Raw genomic sequence first — 14,642 nt, forward strand, 5'->3', positions numbered from 1 at the left:
ATCAGTTGTATTTTTCTTAGAACTTCCACCAACCTGGATTATTTTTGTAAAGTGCTTTATCAACAGCAGGAACTTATAAATGTGCTAAACATACAGTAGAATAAAATATAACTTTGACTTCATCTAATATATTTTCTGTAGTTCTAATTTTTAATCCATTGTTTGAAATGAAAACATTACAAGTCCAGATATTTTACTGCAGGTGTTTCTCATATGATTCATGTTGAGTTCCAGTCATATGCATTAACCACCGTCGCCCTTCAGCTGTTTGTTTCCTCTGTGGTTGTTAGGTTACCTTTCCTCTTCACAGGGAATGTTAAGTGATGCTCTGCAGCTCCCAGAATTATTACGCTCCACATTCCTGGCTCTGACTCCAGGACGGCTCACATATGGACGGGTTTTTGAGTTTAACTGAGAACAATGACTGTGAAATTTAACTGTGGCATAAACAGGCCCAAGAATCACCAGAAGTTACCTATTTACATTACAATATTATGAATTAAAAAGGATCACAGAGATTGAGGGAGTAGCAACAACAAACTAACTCTGTTCATCACCATTTCCCCAGTGATGCATGGGTGTGACGGGATCATGCTGAGGGAATCTATTTTTTTTTTCTGCCAGGAACTGAGAAGCCGTTGAAAATTGATGTGAAGTTAGATGAACCCTTTCTGAGAAAATAAATGTTTAAATGATCCCCAAACCAAAAGCTCCCTTTGTACACAAATAGAACAAACAAAGCTTAGCAAACTATTTGGTTTTGTTTAATTTTCTGTTTGTGAAATATTATTTGTTTTATACTCCAAAACTCTCTGACACAGGTTTTACTTTGACTGATAGCGTTCAGACAAGTTTAACTGTAAAGGAGACATTGAGTAAAACTGGAGCAACAAACAGAAAAACCAGTCGACTCCTTTTTAATTGGACTTGCAGTAATTTGTCACGTGAATTTTGCAGAAGTTATATCTTGTTTTTCTACAGATGCCATCAGGGAGGTTTTTCACAGCCATAAACTCTGAATGCATCATGACTGAAGGATGAAAACTGTTTTGCTCACTGAAAGAGCAAAACTGATGCTAAATCCTCCAGTGAGACAAGCCCCTCCCGTAGTTCTAGTGATATAAACACACATCCAGTTTCTGCCCACTGGGTTTTCTATGACCTTCATAAGGACTCGTCTTAAAATAAACACCCCCAGATTGTGTTTGTAAGTTTTGGCCCAGGAACAACGGCATGTCATGGCGGCTCGACACCCAACCAGCTTCTGGTTCATATCTGCAAAAAGGGATGTAACATTTCTCCAGACAGTCTGCAGTCAGACCGACAGTTAATATTGCTGGCTGTTATTATATTTAAGTATGCTGCTCATTGTTTCCCTACCAACATCGGAGTCTAATTTTAACCTGTTTTACTGACAGAAACAAGACTTATGTTGGCTCCCTGGGAGGAAGATGTCACTCTGGGCTTTCCCAGTTTATACCGCAGCCTCCTTTGATTTAAAGCTAATTTTATATGCATGAACTTCACCAAAATATGTTATATTCATATATTTGGGTTAATGGAGGAAGATTATCACTATACTGGTCAAATTTCAGAAGTAGTTGATTTTAACCTTTAAAGTATGTCAGAGTTTCTCTCAGCCTTATTATACCTGCTAATTTGATAAACCATGTAAATGAATATTATAAATGACAAAACTGAACATAGTACAACTTTCAAAACTGTTGGAATGTAAACCAGAATAATTTAGAAAATCACCTCTTCCAGACTGAATCAGCTGCAGTCTTTGATACATCGAGAAATTTATACCTAAACGAACTCCTCCATTAGATTCTAAATATAAAATGAAGTAAAAAGCAACAACAACTCTGTCCAACTAAACATGACCTCCTTAATGTGACACCAAACTGAATGTTAGTAGGCTCAACTTCAGCAAAATGTATAAATTCAAACATCGAAAAGCATGAAAACCACTGAAAGAAAGAAGCATCCAGAAATAAGGAACTTGAAAGTTTAAGAAGTCGTAGCAAAATGATTTAATATTTAGGTCAGAGCAGCTTTGACAGCATTGAATGTAACACAGATGAGAACATTCTGATGGATTAAACTGATTTTATTGCAGATTATAATACTTCAGTTTACATGTAAGGAATCTACTCACAAATATTTAATGAAGACATTTCAAAGCTACATTGATGATTAAAATAATTTTAGCTTCTTGAATTTAACAAAGCATCTTTTGCAGACATCCAACATAAAGCAAACTGAGGAAAAACAACAAATAAAACCAAACCTGAAATTTAAAGTGACTCAAGGTTGTGAATATTGATTTTATCAGAATTAAATTTTGATTAATTCCAGGGTTTTTTCATCTTTAATAATAAACATCATAATGTCTCTGAGATTAGCAGTGGATTGAACCACATACTCAGACCTTTATAATTAAATACAATCCACAGGTAAAGTTTAAATTGTGGAGGCGCTGTTTCCAGTTGCCTTGAGTTTAATCCACATCTATCAGCTTTTTGTGATCAATAAGTTTTGGTAAGAAGGAGGTGCAGCGCCACCACCTGGTTTGCTTAGAAACTGCATCTGATTTAAATGGCATTTAAGAGAAAACAGCAGGTTAACAGTAACTGCAGATAAAAGCGATTAGAATCATGTCACCATTTTAAACTTATTTTTACTTATTAACTTATTTGAATCATACTCTTTAACAACCAAAACCTCCAGCTGTTTTCCATCCAGAGCTAGACTAAATGTCTTGCACAGAGATGAATAAATGAAACAGCTTACATGGATTATAAACAACCAGAACGACAGTTCAGGAAGAATAGAAACACCAGATAAAACCAGAGAAGAGGCGGGGCTTCAAACGGCTCTCTGACATTTAAAAACTCTGCTATACATGGGAACCTGGATTCCAGCGCAAAATTAAGCAACTTAAGGAAATGACATCAGCAGAAGCTCTGAGGGGTTTTGGTAAAGCTAAATTAGAGTTTGAGTCATTTGTGAATGTGACAAGCTGGCAGAAGCACAATGATCACTATCAGAGGTATGAAGCTGTTTTTATTCCAGATACTGATGCTTCAGTTTACCGGTAAGAATAAATCCACCAGAACATTTTGACTCTGCAATAAAACAGCTATAAGTGTTTTATATGTTCCTTTAGTTAAGACAGTCATACTTGTATGTCATGTGTGTAACTTGGTGCCGTTAGTTTCTGCTTGCAGTTAAAATAACTTTGCTCTATTTGTGAGAATTTCGTCTGACAGTTTGCTCTTCCTCTGCGGTTTTTGTAGCAGCTGCTGGGCAACGTCGTGCGTTCTTCACTGTTAAAGTTGGTGATGAAGTCACTTTGCCCTGTTTAAATGAGATCCAAGCACAGAATAACTGCAACAGAACCACATGGAAGGTCCGTCAACCAGGAACCAGAAAAATATGGTTCCAGCAAGGACATTTTACACCAGAAGCTGCGGCTACATTAGATAGACTGAGTGTTACAGCAAACTGCTCTCTGGTCATAAAGAACGTTACAGTGAAAGATTTTGGTCAATACGTCTGCAGGCAGAACCCAGCAGGACAAAATCTCATCAAGACGGTTGATCTGTCTGTCCTCACCAGTGAGTATCTACAACCTATCTCTGTTTAAACAGTTCAACAATAAGAAATGGGGATAGCTGGTTTTATTCTTCTCTTTTTAAAGCAAAATTTCCTTTTTCACCAGTGACTGAAGAGAAGAGCGATGATAAGATCAACCTAACCTGCTCTGTGACGGAATATGTCTAGTGCAGACACACAGTGGTTTGGGTCTATGAGGGCAAAGAGAAAATATCTTCACACATGAATGTTTCCAGGTCCTGTTCTGCCACTGTGACTTTCCCAACATCTCAACTTCAACACAACTCAAAGTTTTGTGAGCAAGTAAAGTGCAAAGTTAAAGATGGTTATGATAAAAAAGACCAGCTGTTCACCTGCAACTCATTTCATCCAGCTGTAGAAACAGGTGAGAACTGTTAAAATCTCTTCAAACTCAAAATATTTGCTAATTTTAAAGAGTTAAAAATGTGAATATTCCACTAGTTTTGACTGAAACATCTTCATACTGAGTCATGTTTAAATGTACTGGCTTATCAGACATTCATTACTTTCCAGATTCTTCTAAGTCATTAGAATACATCATTGTCCTGTTGGGTTTGGCAACTCTGAAGAAGATATCATTGTGTGTTGTAATCCTGCTGCGGAGGAAGACTGAAGGTGAAAACATTCTCTATTCTTATGAGATGTGTTAGTTTTTAATAACCGAATAAATTAAAAAATGGAAGATAATAATACAATTCTGTTGGATGAACATGAGTCCCGGATCCAAATGTGTTGTTTTGTTTTCAGCATGAGGCCCACTGATGAAGATGATGCTACAGCAAAGTACGAAAACATTGGAGAGCTTTTTATTTATGCTATAATCCTGTATCGTAACCTTCAACATCTTTTCAGCACTAAAATTAGTTTTTCAAAGTTCTGTTTCCAAAATAAAAGATGAGTCTTCTATATTAAAAAGATATTACCTATGCAGTGAGAAGAGTTGGAATCATATAGTTTTTGTTAACCCCATACTTTATCTTTAATAAATGTTCCTTTTATGCATCTTGCAGCATCGTCTCCCGTTTGTGTTGTGAGCTGGTCATAAAAATTGGGGGCTTGTCCGGGATTTGAATCCGGGACCATCAAGTTGAATAAGCAAATTTAACATGGTTAAAGTTTAATCAACATGAGCTAAATGAACCCAAAGAAGAGACCAGAAAGAAGGGCAAATATGAAAAGAGGCGATGAGTGAAAGGGCAACTGAGTTGTCAGTCAGGAAGTGGGAAAAAAGGATTATTAATCGGAACCAGTGAGAAAAAGAGAAAGAAGGTTTGAACATTGGGCAAAACATTTATTGTAAAGAATAAATGTTAACAGTAAAAGGGATGAGCAAGATGAGGACTTCCAAAAAGTGTTGCAAAAGGCAATGAGTGGGATCAACAGTGGACTTTTAAAGATGGATGAAGACTGTAGACAGATTCTACATGGTGATAAGTGGGATGAAGAAGAAGCTGTAAAGGGCAAGGAGTACGGTGTTGTGTCCCAGACTGAGTATGTTATCTATTATAGTAAAAAATGAGACTAACATGCAATGCCATTTGTGGTCTAAATAAACCAGGTTTGCTCATTTCCTGATGACCAGCAATAATCGTCTTCCACAGAATCCTTTTAAGGTCCGATTTCAATCTTGTTCTCTGAAATGTGCATGTTTGGACCTTAAGACGTCCCACAGTTCAGCCAACTCTGATTAGTCACCTGGTGCATCAAACAGCTAAACACTTTAAACCTGTAGGATGGTTGTTAAGATGTGAGATGAAAACAGGAAATGATGCTGTGGCAGCATAGTTATATGTTACTGTTGTCATGCTGGTAGTGACAGCATATTAAATGAGATCTATAAGTATTTATACACCCAGTCCACATCCTTTTTAACGTCGTACAGAGAGATCATGCATACGCAGAAAGAAACCATTCTGCGGTTTTAGGTGTAAAATTCGGTTGCACTAGCAGAGCAGAAACTTTTGGTTCACATAGTTAAATATAAAACCTTCACAAAAAGTCCCTTTAAAAACATGCATCTGTTTGATGGAGGGATTGTGAGGATGTTGTGCATTTATCTGATCACTTTGCTATCAAGAAGTCTGTCTCAGTTTAAGAATAAATTATCTTTGATCAGCTGCTCATCCTGACAAAACCTGATATATCAAAATAAGTAAAAAACAATGCATTAATTTGTAAAATGAACTATAACTATAAGTTAATGAGAGAAGGGGTGATGTTTTTAGTTGCTATGGGGAAGTGAAACCTCTAACACCCACACGGTCCTGCGTAAAGTTTTCATGTTAAAATTGGAACCATTACCATTTCAAACACAGTCCCTATGAGGATGTCACACCTTTATGGTCACACAGACTACAAAATGTTTTCCTGTTTAAAAAGAAGTTTCTTAACAGACTCAGTCAGTTGTGTGTGTAAAGAGACAGAAGCGCTATGCCTTCCTTCCTATGGATTTCAATGTCTTTATTTCTGATCACAGGTAAGGAAATATCTAATTTCTAATTGTTGAAATTACATCTCAATCAACCTTGAGAGGTGTTATTTGCTACATTGTCTCCACGTTTTCCCTGCAGCAACAGCTGGGCAACAGAAAGCTTTATTCACTGTTAAAGCTGGTGATGGATGAGGATATTTGTAATGATTGTTCTTCCGCCTCTGCTACTTGCTGCCCTGTGCAGTGTGTAATGGAGTTAAATATGTGACAAACAACACTGCTGTTGAGGAAGTCACACCTACGTATACACACACACACACACACACACACACACACACGCACACGCACGCACACACACGCCCACACACACACACACACTCACACACGCAATGGTTTCATGCTTAAAAGGAAGCTGCTTCACAGACTCAGTCAGTCGTGGATGTAAAGAAACAGAAACACGATGCTTTCCTTTAAGTGGATCTCTAAGACTTTATTTACAATTCTGATGCTTCAGCTCACAGGTAAGGAAACATCTAACAAATATCCATTTATTAGTACTCAGATGAGTAGTAAAATATGCTACTTGAAAGTATTTATTAGTTATTGGGTTTTATTTGTGACCAAGAAGATTATGTTTCTACATCTCAATCTACATGTCAGCAGTTATTTGCTCCATTTTCCCTGCAGCAACAGCTGGGCAACAGAGAGCTTTATTCACTGTTATAGCTGGTGATGGAGTCACTTTACCCTGTGGAAATGTGGGACAGACGAAACACAACTGTGACAGAATCACATGGATGTCCAGGCAGCCAGGAAACAGAGAGTTATTATTGTTTGAAGGAGGAGATTTCACAGAAGAGGCTAACACGAAGTCAGGCAGACTGAGTGTCACAGCAGACTGTTCTCTGGTCATAGAGAACGTCACAGTGGAGGATTTTGGTCGCTACAACTGTAGACAAAATCACTTCAAGAAGGTTGATCTGTCTGTTGTTACCAGTGAGTATTTACATCACATTTGTATTTAGCCTCACTTCCTCTTAGTGATACAACAATGAAGCTGAATTTACTGATGTTGTCTTTTCTAAATATCTCCGTCTTCACCAGTGACTGAACAAAGAAACAACGGAAATGTCACCTTTACCTGCTCTGTGTCTCAATACACATACTGCAGACACCCAGTGTTGTGGCTGTATGAGGGGAAAGAGAAAATATCACCTGATATGAATGTATCATCATCCTGCTCTGCAACTGTCACAATCCCAGCTTTTCATCTGGATCAGAACTCAAAGTTTTATGAATTATTAAAGTGCAGAGTACAAGATGGATATGTTGCCAAACAATACCTGTTGTTCACCTTCAGCCATCAGTCATCAGGTCAGGAAAGAGGTGAGAACAAATTCCACATTTACATCTTAAAGATTGGAAATTGTAATATCACACCTGATATTCTTAACGTAGCTTTTGGTAATGTAGCTCAGTTATTTGTTGGTAAAAGATTTGCTGCAATTCTTTAAATTTATATTAAAGGAAAAACTCCGAAGTCATCAGAAACAACAACTCAACCTATATCCACAACAAGAAACAGGGAGACAATTCAAGGTATTAAGTTTTCTTCATCTTTAAAATATAAATGTCTGAATATGAGAGTGACCTCTAGTGGTGCTGATATCCTGTATTTATATCATTGTTTCTTGCATTTGATTAACTTTTTAGGGGACAAAGCAACAACAAAGGCAACAACAATGCATAATCCAGCAGAACAACAAGGCAATAGATATTTTTATTTCAAAATCTAATATTTGAATATTAACATTGCAGTTGGTTGGCTCCAGATTATCTCAGATTAAGCCTAATTAAAGTTTTTTTTCATCAATTCCAGGTGATTTGTCCTTCTTGAGATACATCATTGTGTCTGTGGGTGTTATAGTACTCCTAATGTGTGTTGCCATAGTTACCATATGGGAGAAAATTCAATGTAAGAAAGCTCCTAAAAGTAATTATTAACCTAAAGTTTAACTGTTGAAGCTGAAATCATGCCAAGGTCGTCTGGTTTCTCTTTTCAGATAACAAAACAGCGATGAAAACAAACACAGTAAGTTTATACTGAATATACAAATGATGCATTGGAAAATATACCATATGCTACCTGATATATAGAAAAAATAAATACTGATCTGTTTTGTCCTGCAGGTAAACCGTGATCAGCATGGAGAGACTTCGGTATGAAAACATCCCAGAGTCGTCTGCTTCCATCAGATTCTACTGGTCCATATTTAGAAGAGCCAATATGAAGCAATAAATTCATTAGCAAATATGAAATATGACTTTATGCATGACAAAGTGTTTTAGTTTGAAACACCAGGAAGCTGTAAAACACTTATTTGTGCCAAAAAGAAGAAATTGTTTTCTTTAAAAGCATTATGAGTTGCTCATATACTTTTAGATAAAAGCCTTGTGAATAACCAGAATTATTAAATGCTATAATAAATCAAGTGTGTCAATAATCAGTCACCTTTCAGAGAAAAATATTGCTTTTAAATTTTGAATAAAGATGTTTGTTTTCTGGATTATTAAGAGTATATGTTTTCTGTTTTTTTTTTTGTTGTTGTTGTTTTACAAATTGATCAAAATGAAACATAAATTATTGGAAATTATATCTTTTAAACTCATTTCTTTCTTCACATATCACACAGTTCAATATTTGCTGTCTTCCCACTAATGATATATATTTAGCTCTGGCTAACTAAACTCAAATTAAACTTAACCAGTTGCTGATGTGTGAGTGGGAGCATTTTAAACTTCAATAAAAAAAATATTCCATCACACCTGAGTTATAAGGATGAGATCCAGACCTAACATTTATACACAGATATCAGGTGTTGTCATGTTTGATTCATGAATTTCTGGTTTGTTTATTCTCTTGTTCATGTATTTGACTGACACTTTTGTCCAGAGCAACTTACAAATCAGGATGATGCTGCAATAATGCAACAATTAGTATCAAAGCTAACGATAACTTAGTAGGCGGAGTTACAGTCAGATTCCTTCAGAGGTGACAGAGTGCAGAGAGGAGTTGAGGATATTTGTAATGATTGTTCTTCCGCCTCTGCTACTTGCTGCCCTGTGCAGTGTGTAATGGAGTTAAATGTGTGACAAACAACACTGCTGTTGAGGAAGTCACACCTACGTACACACACTCACACACGCAATGGTTTCATGCTTAAAAGGAAGCTGCTTCACAGACTCAGTCAGTCGTGGATGTAAAGAAACAGAAACACGATGCTTTCCTTTAAGTGGATCTCTAAGACTTTATTTACAATTCTGATGCTTCAGCTCACAGGTAAGGAAACATCTAACAAATATCCATTTATTAGTACTCAGATGAGTAGTAAAATATGCTACTTGAAAGTATTTATTAGTTATTGGGTTTTATTTGTGAGTAAGAAGATTATGTTTCTACATCTCAATCTACATGTCAGCAGTTATTTGCTCCATTTTCCCTGCAGCAACAGCTGGGCAACAGAAAGCTTTCTTCACTGTTAAAGCTGGTGATGGAGTCACTTTACCCTGTGGAAATGTGGGACAGACGAAACACAACTGTGACAGAATCACATGGACGTCCATTCAACCAGGAAACGGAAAGGTATCATTGTTTGAACGAGGAGATTTCACAGAAGAGGCAAACGTGAAGTCAGGCAGACTGAGTGTCACAGCAGACTGTTCTCTGGTCATAGAGAACGTCACAGTGGAGGATTTTGGTCACTACAGCTGTAGACAAAATAACGTCAAGCAGGTTGATCTGTCTGTTGTTACCAGTGAGTATTTACATCACATTTGTATTTAGCCACACTTCCTCTTAGTGATGCAACAATGAAGCTGAATTTACTGATGTTGTCTTTTCTAAATATCTCCATCTTCACCAGTGACTGAACAAAGAAACAATGGAAAAGTCACCTTTACCTGCTCTGTGTCTCAATTCACATACTGCAGACACCAAGTGTTGTGGCTGTATGAGGGGAAAGAGAAAATATCACCTGATATGAATGTATCATCATCCTGCTCTGCAACTGTCACAATTCCAGCTTTTCATCTGGATCAGAACTCAAAGTTTTATGAATTATTAAAGTGCAGAGTACAAGATGGATATGATGCCAAACAAATCCTGTTGTTCACCTTCAGCCATCAGTCATCAGGTCAGGAAAGAGGTGAGAACAGGAAACATTATTCATCAAACTCTCAAAGGTTTTTAGATGTATCTAATTTAATCAGCTGATTGTTTTCATATAATGATGCATTTTAAGCTTTATTAACACAACATAATCCTAATTTACAAAACAGTCAACAGCAGCTACAGCAGCTACAGCAGCAACAACTTGTTAGGTTCCATGTTTTTCTGTGTATTTATTTCTAGTTTCCTGTGTCCCTGAGTCTCTGTGTTGTCCTGTCTATCCCCTTGATTAGTTCCCAGGTGTGTCTCGTCCCCTGATTACCTCATGTGTATTTAGAGTCACCTGTGTCTGTCTGTGTTGTCGGGTCCTCGTTGATTGTTGCGTCCCTGAGTCTGCCTGTTTTGTTTGCCGCTGCTAATTCTGTTGCTACCGGTGTGAGCCCTGGCTTCCGCTCAGCCGTGCCGCCAGAATTTTGTAGATTTATTTTGAAGCTGAAATTATTTATTAAAATTGCCTTTCCTCCACTCACCTGGGTCTACGGCGTCTACCTCACCTCACACCACACATTTCATGACAGAAGGACCCGACCAACGACAAGGTCAGGTAGCGCACCATCATGGACCCAGAAGGCTTGGAGGATCTTACTTTAACTATTAAGGACTATGTGGATGCGATGGCTAAACCTTACGCCGCCTGCAGATGGCTCGGGTTTGCCATTCGCATGGTTCTGGCGCTGGAATACTGGATTCCGCGTCTTCCGCACCTGGGGTTGGTGGAGTTATGGCAGGAGGCAGAGTGGGAACGCCAGACTGCTCTGGCCATCATGGAGGGACACCCTCTGCCTCGTAAGTCGGACATTTCATTCTTCCGCTCCACCAACCCAGCTCCTGTGTCTCTGGAACCGGCACTTCCAGCCGGCGCGTCCGAGGCCGGCGTTCCAGCCGGCGCGTCCGAGGCCGGCGTTCCAGCCTCGGGCGTTCCAGCCGGCGCGTCCGAGGCCGGCGTTCCAGCCGGCGCGTCCGAGGCCGGCGTCCCAGTCAGCGCGTTCGAACATTCATCATCCGAGCCTCTAATCACCACGCCAGAGACCGCTCCAGCTACAGTACCCATGGTGATGGGTTTTCAAGCGGCCCGCCTGTCTCCAGGACGACAGGTGGCGCGGGTGTGGGCTTTTTTAGTCCCACCTAGTCAGTCCCCCGAGCCTCCTAGTCAGTCCCCCGAGCCTCCTAGTCAGTCCCCCGAGCCTCCTAGTCAGTCCCCCGAGCCTCCTAGTCAGTCCCCCGAGCCTCCTAGTCAGTCCCCCGAGCCTCCTAGTCAGTCCCCCGAGCCTCCTAGTCAGTCCCCCGAGCCTCCTAGTCAGTCCCCCGAGCCTCCTAGTCAGTCCCCCGAGCCTCCTAGTCAGTCCCCCGAGCCTCCTAGTCAGTCCCCCGAGCCTCCACTCCGCCTTCAGCGCCGCGGACGGCCCCCGGACCTGCCCCCGGACCTGCCCCGTGGGCTCCGCCTTCAGCGCCGCGGACGGCCCCCGGACCTGCCCCGTGGGCTCCGCCTTCAGCGCCGCGGACGGCCCCCGGACCTGCCCCGTGGGCTCCGCCTTCAGCGCCGCGGACGGCCCCCGGACCTGCCCCGTGGGCTCCGCCTTTTTTGCCTCCGCCCACCCTGTGGGTAGTTTTTCGTTGTTTGGACTCTGGCCCTCCTTCCAGCGCCCCTCCGCCCACCCTTGTTGTGTTTGAGTTTTGGGCGTCTTGGAGCCGCCCTTTGAGGGGGGGGGTACTGTTAGGTTCCATGTTTTTCTGTGTATTTATTTCTAGTTTCCTGAGTCTCTGTGTTGTCCTGTCTATCCCCTTGATTAGTTCCCAGGTGTGTCTCGTCCCCTGATTACCTCATGTGTATTTAGAGTCACCTGTGTCTGTCTGTGTTGTCGGGTCCTCGTTGATTGTTGCGTCCCTGAGTCTGCCTGTTTTGTTTGCCGCTGCTAATTCTGTTGCTACCGGTGTGAGCCCTGGCTTCCGCTCAGCCGTGCCACCAGAATTTTGTAGATTTATTTTGAAGCTGAAATTATTTATTAAAATTGCCTTTCCTCCACTCACCTGGGTCTACGGCGTCTACCTCACCTCACACCACACATTTCATGACACAACTAACTCAATATTAACCAAATCAGACAGAACTGAATCAGCATCTTTAACCAGCAGCAGGTGGCTAACATCAGTCACTCCAACAGCAACTGGATTTACCAAAAATAATCAAACAAAATTACGAGGTAAAGATGCATTTTATTACCTTTAAATGCCTACAGGTATAGTCTGGGTTCTTCTTTTTTAAATGAAATGCAGTGAAGATATTAGCAGTAATGATTCCATTAGCTGTGGTAGAAAGTAGAGAGTTTGTAGAAAAGTAAAAGTATCCACAGATTAGAGGAAGATCTACAGCCAAAGACACTTTCTGAAGTTTTTTCATTGTTTTGTTGGCCTAAATATATTTAAGTTCTTGAGCTGCTGAAATGATATATAAGACAGAGTCCTTCTGACCTACTGTTGTTTTCACAGAATGTCTCTTTAACAAAGCCAGCCTATTCCTTTAATTTAAAACAGATGCTCTGTTTTGGTGTTTTTCTTATTTTATATAACGTGTCGTCTTTCCACCAGGGTGGGTTTGGTGGCCTGTCATTGTGTCCATGTTGTTAGCAGGACTCCTAATAACTGTGATGGTAACCATTGGATGGATAAAAACTAAAGGTGAGAACAATTTCTGATTTATTTAAAAACAACATCCATGTAATTATGCAAACCGCTGCTTCATATATTAACTGTTGTTTTTCTGATGTGCATAAAACTAACAAAGTAACAGTAGATAGTAAACCATGATGCATGACAGGCTTTAAGCTGAATCCAACTCTTTTCTCTTCTAGGAAATAAAAAGCAGAAGGACGACCAACCTGTGAGTTTCACCACAGAAATATGACACATTTAGACATTTTGAAACCTCATTCAGCCACTGCTGGTTCTGGACATTTTTGGACTTTTGCCACCCAGATATGAAACTCAGCAGAGGAAGTGAGCTCAGACTCTGCCATGATGACTCAGTTTTATCAAAAACCCACACAGGGCAGAGTGACACCAGATGGTTTCGTGGGTCAGGTCTGTTCCATGCAGACGTGTCAGAAACAAACTGAATAATAACAATAATATCTTCTTAACAACAGGAAGAACCTTCAGTGACAAAAAACGTTCTTTTGAAAAGAGTTTACAGAAATTACATCTCTGTTTCTCTTTGTTTTCCTTCAGCAGGTTGATCCTTATGCTTCTTATGCATCCATGAACCTCGGCATGGAAACCAGGACAAAAAGCAACGTGAGTGACACGATTGAAAAGCAACATAAATTTATTCATTTGGTAAACGCTGTGATGTAATGTAGAAATATTAGGGTCTTCCAGGTTGAAACCTGATCTTAAGCTTTAGGTTTTAATAGTGCAAAAGATTCATGGATTGGCTTCATGTGAAATTTTTATAATGAATCTGATATTCATCATCCATGAGCTGATAAACTTGATTTACCGTCTGCTTCCTCTATTCACAGAAAGAAATGTTAAAATATTTATGGTTAATGTGTTCCAGTAATATTTCTTGGTGTTTTTATTAATATCGTGTTATTCCAGGTCTCTGACGCTGTGATCTACAGCACTCTGCAGCCTCCTTCTGCTGTCATCTGATTGGCTGCTGTCCACAACAGAAGAAAAAACAACATTTTCCTTTAATTTGTTGTGGATTTGAATGTTTTATTCTGGATCATTTCTGCTTGTTTGATGCCTAATCTGCTCCCATCCTGCCTCTCTGCAGAGCTTGGATCACAATCCTTCAAACATTTAATGCATTTTGAAAGTTTATTGTAATATATGCATTTTTTATGCTAGCAAATCATGTATTCAGTAGAATTACAGTGTTTTTCATTCCATTGTTTTAGTTGTAATGTCTAATAAAGTTGCCGAGCTCCATCTATCTGATAAAGTGGTGGTAGGTTGCCATCTTTCTTGAAGCTGAGTACAGCGTGATGCTAACAAACTAGCTGGGAGAAGTTGTAGCCTGAAGACACCGCCCCTCATTATCATAATGAAGAACGAAAGAACGAAAGAAAGAAAGAAAGAAAGAAATAAATAAGTAATCTATAGTCCAAAGACTGCAGGTGGAAATTAGAGTTTCTTGCTAGTCTGGCACAGTTCATGTTTTAAAAGGTTAATGAAATGTTGTGCATTGTCTCTGTGTAAAATAAACAGACTGTAAATAGCAGAAGAAACATTTCTCTTCCCAGGCTTCTAAACGTTACATTGTAAACAGAAGCTAACCTGCTTTCCACAGTTAAACCCCCAACTTGCCTTTGGTATCATTACCTTTAAAGATCAATG

At 39.6% G+C, this 14,642-nt stretch overlaps 1 protein-coding gene across 6 annotated transcripts; it reads left to right on the top strand.

Moving 5' to 3' along the window:
• Positions 1-6,282: 6,282 nt before the first annotated feature.
• On the top strand, positions 6,283-14,221 carry LOC122825527. Of its 6 annotated transcripts, none has more exons than XM_044106961.1 (8): positions 6,283-6,594; positions 6,761-7,069; positions 7,178-7,459; positions 7,601-7,672; positions 7,787-7,840; positions 7,953-8,048; positions 8,137-8,165; positions 8,264-8,586. In XM_044106961.1, exons 1-8 carry the CDS (start codon positions 6,534-6,536, stop codon positions 8,297-8,299), a joined length of 939 nt encoding a protein of 312 aa, XP_043962896.1. In that variant the 5' UTR covers positions 6,283-6,533; the 3' UTR covers positions 8,300-8,586. The 6 variants fall into 6 exon arrangements, with proteins under 6 accessions (XP_043962896.1, XP_043962898.1, XP_043962899.1 ...); XM_044106966.1 differs by lacking the exons at positions 6,761-7,069; positions 7,178-7,459; positions 7,601-7,672; ... (2 more) ...; positions 8,137-8,165; positions 8,264-8,586 and adding exons at positions 9,580-9,716; positions 9,808-9,888; positions 9,997-10,278; ... (2 more) ...; positions 13,527-13,592; positions 13,899-14,221 and having other exon boundaries at positions 6,578-6,594; XM_044106965.1 differs by lacking the exons at positions 6,283-6,594; positions 6,761-7,069; positions 7,178-7,459; ... (3 more) ...; positions 8,137-8,165; positions 8,264-8,586 and adding exons at positions 9,336-9,413; positions 9,580-9,716; positions 9,808-9,888; ... (3 more) ...; positions 13,527-13,592; positions 13,899-14,221.
• The last annotated feature ends 421 nt before the right edge of the window (positions 14,222-14,642 follow it).

The sequence above is a fragment of the Gambusia affinis genome, linkage group LG22 (genome assembly GCF_019740435.1).
Source record: "Gambusia affinis linkage group LG22, SWU_Gaff_1.0, whole genome shotgun sequence".
NCBI lineage: Eukaryota > Metazoa > Chordata > Actinopteri > Cyprinodontiformes > Poeciliidae > Gambusia > Gambusia affinis.